General features: G+C 47.5%; 1 protein-coding gene across 4 annotated transcripts in view; it reads left to right on the top strand.

Annotated features, from left to right (window-relative positions):
* The window catches only part of Lmf1 (lipase maturation factor 1), a 102,031-nt gene that overhangs the window by 8,549 nt on the left and 85,389 nt on the right, over positions 1-8,093 (top strand). For 3 of the 4 annotated variants that reach the window (XR_003847502.1, XM_029557739.1, XM_008856158.3), the window contains exons 2-3: positions 1,265-1,574; positions 4,978-4,988. The exons of the other annotated variant lie outside the window; for it this stretch is intronic. Coding sequence is in view for 2 of the 3 variants with exons in the window: in XM_029557739.1 (XP_029413599.1) it covers positions 1,265-1,574; positions 4,978-4,988 (321 nt within the window). In the remaining variant the exon portion in view is untranslated. The remainder of the gene's footprint in view (positions 1-1,264; positions 1,575-4,977; positions 4,989-8,093) is intronic. 4 annotated transcript variants of the gene reach the window in all.

Genomic DNA, 8,093 nt, shown 5'->3' with positions numbered 1-8,093 from the left:
CTCCCCCCCCCCACTTAGGATCTCTATATAGTCAAACCCAAACCCACATAATGTCCATATCTCAAGGAAGTGAAAGTACTGTGTGGAGGGGCAGGTCCTAGAGGTGGACTCAGAAGCCTGGACTTGAGTTGGGCAGCCACAACCTAGTGAGTGGCACAGGCTGCTGGTCCTGGGGAGCAGCACTGTTGACAGAGGATGTGCCATGATGGTGAATGCTGCATGCTCACACAAAACAAGGCACTGGTTTATATAACCAGTATCAGCTCACTTGTTTATGTATCACATGTGAACAGATACAGATACCCCATGCCTTCTCTAGGTTAAGTTCCATAAGCCCCCAGGATCTTGAAATGAGAGAGACGGAGAGAGAGATATCACTACCTGTGTGTAGTTTGGATGCCTGGCTGCTTTCTTATCCCCACAGCCTCCCCACCCCGCCATGTCTGAGAAACATGGATGTGCCCATGGGGGCCTTTCCTGCCTGTATCTTCTTATGTCCATGGGGCCATTTACTGCTTGCATCCTGTCCTGGTTAGTTTTTATTGTCAACCTGACATAAGTTAGAGTCACCTGGGAAGAGAGAATCTCAATTGAAAAATTGCCTTCATCATATTGGCCTGTGGACACGTTTGTGGGGCTTTGTCATAATTGCTAATTGATACACAGGGGCCCAACCCACTGTGGGCAAGTACCATCCCTAGGCAGATGGGTCTAGGCTGTATAAGAAAACTAGCTGGGCATGAGCCAGAGAGCAAGCCCAAAAGTAATGCTTCTTCATGGTTTCTGCTTGAGTTCCTGCTCTGACTTCACTTAGTGATGGACTGTGACCTGGAAGCATAAGCTGAAATAAATCCTTTTCCTCCCCTAAGTTGCTTTGGGTCATGGTGTTTATCACAGCAACAGAAAACAAACTAGAACGTGTCCCCTTGGGTCTATGGGACTATTTCCTGCTGATGTCCCCTTATGTCCATGGGAGCCTTTACCTCTTAACATCCTATATACCAAGGCCCTTTTCATCTCGGTGTCTCCTGTACTCATGGAGGCCTGTTTTTGCTCATGTCCCCTTGTGTCCTTGGGGGTTTGTCCTATTCACGTCTACTTGTGCCCATGGAGTTCATTTCTGCTCTTGTCTCCTGTCCCAATTGGGGCCTAGCTCTTACTTGAATCCCCTGACCTCACAGGACCTCAGTTCCCACTCATATTCCCTGAGCCCATAGAGGGTGGCCTGATCCTACTCATGTCCTCTGCATTGTCTGTTTTCTAGTTGTGGCCTTCCTGGTGGCCTTCCATCAGAACAAGGCCCTAATTGGTGACCAGGGCCTGCTGCCCTGCAGGCTGTACCTGAGGAGTGTCCAGCAGTATTTCCAGGGCAAGATTGGCTGGGATGCCTGGAGCTATGCTCCAACTGTCATGTGGTTGCTGGACTGGTCAGACATGAACTTCAACCTTGACCTGCTTGCTCTTCTTGGACTGGGCCTCTCATGCTTCGTCCTGGTGACTGGATGTGCCAACATGGTTCTAATGGCTGCCCTCTGGGTCCTCTACATGTCCTTGGTCAACGTGGGACAGGTCTGGTAAGTAGCACATGTCACCTAGCCCTAGGGACACATTTCCTGGCCACTGGAGTGTCTGAGTGAGCATGCCTCGGATTAGTTCAGTGCAGTGTCATTGAGCATTTAAACTATGGGAGAAGCTGTTCTTACCATTCAACCAAACTCTGGCTTTTCTCTTTGGAGAATAGAACTTGCTGCCAGCTGTGAGGTTTGGGGATGTGGAGACAGAAGTCACTAGGTGGCTGGTGGAACACGGAGGGAGGGGCTTGACTTTGAGGTATCCCCTTTCTATCTCTACCAAGAGGACTCTTACCAGCTTATGCCAGAGCCCACACTGTGGCTAGCCACATTGGGTGGTGGCCTCTGGGACTACAAGTACTGATGGAGTTCTTGGGGATGCCAAGGCCAGAGAGTTTATGGACCACAGAAGAGCATACTGGAGAAGTCTGTGGCCATGGGGGGGGGGGTGTCACTGTACATATGAACATATGGGAAGAAGATGAGGGGGTCAGTATCTATATTGATTACTTTTTTCCTTGCTGTGACAGAATACCTGACAAAAGCAACTTTAAAAAGGGGAAGTGATTTTTGCCTTATGATTTGAAGGAAAACAGCCTATCATGGTGAGGAAGTCACAGCAGCAGGAGGATGAGGTGGAAGGTCATATTGCTTTCACCTTCAGAAACAGTTGAATGAATGCTGGCGTTCAGTCCTCTTTCTCCTTTACCCCTTTTTATTCTATCCCAGACTCCAATCCATGGGATGATACTACCCATATTCAGAATGATCTTTCCTCCTCAGTTAAACCTCTCTAGAAACACCTCATAGACGCACCCAGGAGTGTGTCTCCTGGGTGGTTCCAAATCCAGCTGACTGTTATGGTGAACCATCACAAGTCTACCGCTTGTCAACTTGACATCCAGACAGATCAGTTTAATCCCTGTTCATACCCTTTTCCTTGCCAAACTACATTTTTCATGCATTTCTGTTCTCACTGTAGATCTAAGAGCAGTAAGTTAGTAGCTACACCATACCCTAGATGTTATGCTGTATTGAAACTTCTGCAAAACTTCTCTTGATTTTTTTTAGTAATTTCATTTCTTATAGTCTCTTCTGTGTATGCACATGTATACATGTGTTTGTGCAGTTTTGTATACCCATATGTGTGCATGTGGAGGCCAGAAGGGGACATCGAATGTCTTTATCACTCTTGGCCTTCTTCCCTTGAGATAAGGTCTCTCACTGAACCTGAAGCCTATAATTTCTAGGCTGGCTGGCCAGCAAACTCCTGGGATCTATCTGACTCTCTCCCCCAATACTAGGATTACAGGTGCTTGTATCCATGCCCAGCTTTTACATGGATTCTAGGGATTCATACTCAGGCTCTCATACTTGCACAGCAAGTGCTCTTACCCACGGAACTTCACCTAGTTCCTACCCTTAATGGTTTTTAAACGTAAGTCCTTTCCCATTTTCTGTTCAGCATTGTTGCTCAGTAGAGAGTCTGTCAGGTAGGATATTTCTGAGTTTAGCAGCAAATGTGAAAGCAAGTACACTGGCCATTGAAGTGTTTTCTCTATGGACATGAAGCACCATGTTCAAGGCAGGTGGGATGTATTCCCTGCTTCCAACATCCAGGGTAACAAGCAAGCTCTGGAATTGCTACTTTAGCTGCGAACAGTGTGTCTCTCTGCCAGGCTGGGGATCATTTGATACAGTTCCAGAACCACCAGGCCATCAGCCCACTCAGGGAGTATAGACCCCATTGCTAGCTCTCTTCCCCTCTTGTATTTCATTGCTGTAACAGAAGCCCCCAGAAGAGGAGGATTTCTTTTGGCTCGCAGTTTAGAAGGCATAGTTCATCATGGCAGGACAAGGATAGTGAATGCATTGGCTTGACAGCAGCAACAGCAGCTTGCAGGCATGGATTTTTCATATGACACTAACCTAGGGACCAAAAGCTCAGGCCAAAAGTAGTGCTGCAGGGCTGTAACCCACAAAGGCCTGTCCTAGTGACCTACCTCCACCCCAAAGTTTCTGTATCTGGGGAACCAAATTTTGAAACACATGAGCCTGTGGGCACATCTCACATCCAGACCATAAAACCTCTCCTTGGTGTCAGTGTCTGGGGTGTCATGGCCTTTGTGTTCTAATTTTTCATGGTGGAAAGTGACTAGCAAGAATCCCAACAGCAGACATGTTGCGAGCCCCCAGTGCTGACCTGTTGTGGGAGAGCCCTCAATTCCCTCTCTCCCTGGCCCTGTCCTCCCCATGCTGAGGGTCTGAAGGCAAATCTTAGGCACTTTTCATTATCATATTTCATTAAAAGCAATTTCTCTTCTTTATTTAGGGGTAATTTATGCCCCGTAAAAATCTACCCATTTAATGTGTACAAGCTGAGTATGGTGCTATATACCTGTAATTACAGCACTAGGGAGGCTAAGGCAGGAGGATTGCAAGTTTAAGACAGCCTAGGCTAGATATTTCCAGGCCAGCCTGGGGTACATTGCAAGACTCTGTCTCAAAACCAAATAAAACAATGCAAAAATAAATTGTATCAGTGGTTTTATGTATTCAGAGTTCTAAAACTATTGCTCCCAAGTTTAAACCATTCTCACCACCCTAAGAGAAACCTGAATTAGGGTCTATTGCCTCACCCTTCCATCAGCCCCTGGTGACCACTAACTGCATTCTGCTTGTGGATTTGTGTTACACCTGTGGCATTTAAATGCCCAGGTATTTCCTGTGACACATGACTTTGTGCCTGGCTTTTCTCCCAGCATGGCGTTTTAGGGCTCATCCATGTGTGCCATGCATCAGTGTGTCTTCTGTCATGGTATAACAGGTGTCTGTGTTTTATAAAGATGTCAGTAGGGGTTGGGGACAGTGGGGGGGGAGCAATGGGAGTGCAGCTCAGTGGCAGAATGCTTACCTAGCATGTATGATGCTCTGGGTTCCATCCTCAGCACTAGAACACTAAGCACCAACATGACTCAACAGTAAATGACAGTGGTGGCAAAAATACCACATCCCTTTGACATAGGCCCCTATTCCAGTGATCTCTGCCAGGGTACCTCAGGCACTCTTGAGCTTCAGGTCCCAGGGTATAACATTTGCCATGGCAGTTAATTAGAATCAGTGTTTCTATAGGAAAAGTGAATGTTGCATCCTCTCATTCCATGGCATCTTGTGCTGGGTTCTGGGCTTCCCTGGTTCTGCCTGCTCAGTGCCCAGCAATAGGTCCTCTCCAAAGCAAGACCTTCTAGGAGCAGGTCCTCCCAGCAGTACCCTGGGCCCCACACCCCCTGGTCTCATAAGTAGGCTCTGCTTGGTGGGGAAACATAATGATTTAACATGAATGCTTTTAGTTAGAGCAAGCCAACATTTTAAGGTTTTTATTTTTTTTTTTCTTTTTGTTTTTCAGGTATTCTTTTGGTAAGTGAAAATCATTTAGAAGACACTCACAAGGGCTTGCCTTGTATGTTGGGGTATGTATCTCTGCATTTCAAGGGGCTACTCCCATTACTTGAGCACCTGTCACTGGCTCTCGGTACACATGTGGTTCTGCAGTATTAGCAGGCCAGCAAGATCTGACAGATTGGCTTTGGCTCTGGCAGAAGTGAGTGACCAGGGTGTGTTGGGACTGGAGGATTCCAGGTCAAGTACTGGGATGCCTTAGCAGCTGTACTGTGTAATAATGGAGATGCTGAGGGTGAGGATCAGAGAAGGTACTTGGGAAAGTTCCTACAGATCCTTCCCCATGTGTGTCAAATGAGTGTCCCTGTGGGCCCTTGAGCCTCACATATGTGTTCACAGATGAGAGCAGTGTAGAGAGTCCTGTGTAAGGCACTGGTACTGATTAAGGAAGCATTTCAGGGCCTCCCCAGCCCACTCCAGGCAGGAATTACTGGCGTATGGCACAGGGTGCCCCAAGTGGCAGGGCAACTCAAGAACCTGGGGTTCTTTCAGTGGAACTTATGTGGGTCTGTAAGTCAACTGGACTTGAGGATCCTGCAGTGGAAAACCAGGATACTGAATTTCAGGAGAAAGCAAGAGATAGGTCTTTGCCACCCTGCAGTTCTGTGGCTTAAAGACCCCACAGGAGGTGCCCTCACCCCACTTTGGCCTCCCCCATGCTAGACATGTATCTGGGCAGGCCCTGCTTGCCCCTCAAAGTTTTAGCCATGAAGCCTGAGTCTCACGTCAGAGCCCGCCCTGTACTTTTAGCCTTACATGCTAAGTGTACCCTGCAATGCTGGAAAGGGGATCTGATCACAGACATGAAGCCATCAATCTGCTGAGTGAGCATAACTGCAAACGTTTCTTCTTATTTTTAGTTCTCTGAGTAGACAGATACCTGTGTAAAGCAAAACTGCTCAGACTGCTCTGGTCAGTGAACTCAGCCTTTCCCACGCAGCAGAGGGTGGGGTCATTGTAGCTGATTAGGATGTAACAGGTCTAGGACATTCACATCTGTTCCTTGTTCCTTGTATCAAAAGGCCTCAGAGAACCTTGTGTTCTCCAATGCTTCAGGGAACAAATCTTTTCTTTGTAAATTTTGCATATCTAAAATTGCAACAAGATTATTTTCTCTGGTTATGAAGATTGAAACCTTGAGGCCATGACTTCTCTATGGAGATGGAATCCCTCCCTGTTCCTTGGTACAGTAAATTCTGGCAATCTGAGGCACACTGGGTAGTCACTCCTGGCACCCTTCAGAGCTGTGGCTGTGTCGCAGAGCAGACATAATGAGCCGTAGGTAACTGGTGTTCTACACATCTTCAGGCCTATGCTTGACTATGGCTATCTCACCTTAGGATCTGAGAAGTAGAATATCCCCAGGGTTCTAGGCATAGAGCACTGGGAAGAATTAGAAATAGAGGACACCAGGGTTCTAGGCATAGCCATGGGGGATTGAGAAGTGGATGACCTTGGAATTCCGGATCCATAGTCACAGAGGACTGAGAAGCAGAGGACCTCTAGGGTCCCAAGCACAGAGCCATAGGGGACTGAAAAGTAGAGATCCCCCAGGGTTCCAGGCATGCAGTTAGAGGAAGACTGGACTAGTTTCTAGCCTTAAACCTTCTCCCTGAGCTGTGATGTACTTGGTAAGGGCACAGTACTGTCCCTTCTTTAAGCCCTCAGCATGGGAACCTTGTGGTAGCCTTGAGGTTGTGTATGAGGCTATGCTGGCTGTGGTGTTCCTTGTGGATTTGCTGCCAGGTTTTTGAAACAGGGCTATTTCACAGCCTCAAGCCAGAATGACCCAGTATCCTGCTTATGTTGTTGTTGGCATTGTCCCATGTCTGTCACATGTGGTCACTACTTCTCTGTGGCAAGCAGTAACTTTGGGGACTTAGAAGAAATCCATTGCCCCTTTTTCCTGTGTTTTTGTTTACTGCTGGTGCTCAGCAGGCCTTGTTCTATCTGTTGGCGCAGAGACCTAGAAGCCTGCAGTGGCACAGTAGCTCTGCCTTCCACCTTCTCTTGTGGTTCTAGAGAACAAAGACCCATCTGGGCAGGCAGCACAGGGAAGGGGTCAGATGCATTGGACTAAGACTCTTCCAGGCTTCTCTGCTCCAGCCTCATGGTGCTACCTATGGGAACTGGAGATACCACAGTGAGCACCTCTGTCATCCTGGCTGTGTGTTCTTATTGTATCAGTCATTTCTATTTTGCAAGACACCTTCAGTGAACTGAAAGCTACTGTGTGAAGCTGCTTGCTGACAGTTCTCTGCAGGACTTCATCCCTCAAATTGCTGGTGGTTTGAAATGCACTGAATTTCCAGAGCTGCATGGGCCCAGTGCTGCAGCCCTGGCCATGTACACTGTTTATGTATTTCTATTTATTTATTTGTTTATTCATTTGAGAAAGGGTCTTACTATGTACCCAGGGCTGGTTTCCAACTCCTCATCCTCCTGCTTCAGCTTCCCAAATGCCAGGATTATAGGCATGAGCCACCAATGCCTGGCTTAAATGAATTTTCTATATTACTTAAAATGGAATACAATAAAATGCCCATTCCTTAGTTGTAGCAGCCACTCCTGGAGTGCTTGGGAACTCTGTGGGGCTAAAAGGCTCAAGCCATGAAAGAGTCTTTGAACAGGGTCTCACGTAGGATGCCCTCCATTTAACCAACAGAGGGGCTCCTGGTGCTCCCGTGCTCTTTATGGGGCATAGATGAGCAGCACCCCACTGGCTGTCTGCATGGAGGACTGGCCTCTCCTGCACACATCAACACTATCAGTGACAGGATTCCAGCTGAGGATCCCAGTCAGTGAGGTCCCATTTCTAGTGTCTTCTTTTGTCTTAGACAATCACAATTTTCCACGTGTTTACATTATTTTTTTAAATATTTTTTTGAAGGTTTTTGTTTTTGGGGGTTTCTTTGGTCTTTTCGAGACAGGGTCTTCCTGTAGCCCGAGCTGTCCTGGAATTCACTATGTAGACCAGGCTGGCCTTGAACTGACAGAGATCCGCCTGCCTCTACCCCCCAAGTTCTGGGACTACAGGCGTGCACCACCAGGCCCGTTTTCTTT

The sequence above is a fragment of the Nannospalax galili genome, unplaced genomic scaffold (assembly GCF_000622305.1).
Source record: "Nannospalax galili isolate Female #2095 unplaced genomic scaffold, S.galili_v1.0 scaffold668, whole genome shotgun sequence".
Taxonomy (NCBI): domain Eukaryota; kingdom Metazoa; phylum Chordata; class Mammalia; order Rodentia; family Spalacidae; genus Nannospalax; species Nannospalax galili.
Note: the sequence above shows the minus strand (reverse complement) of the source record. Positions and strands in the feature narration are given on the sequence as shown.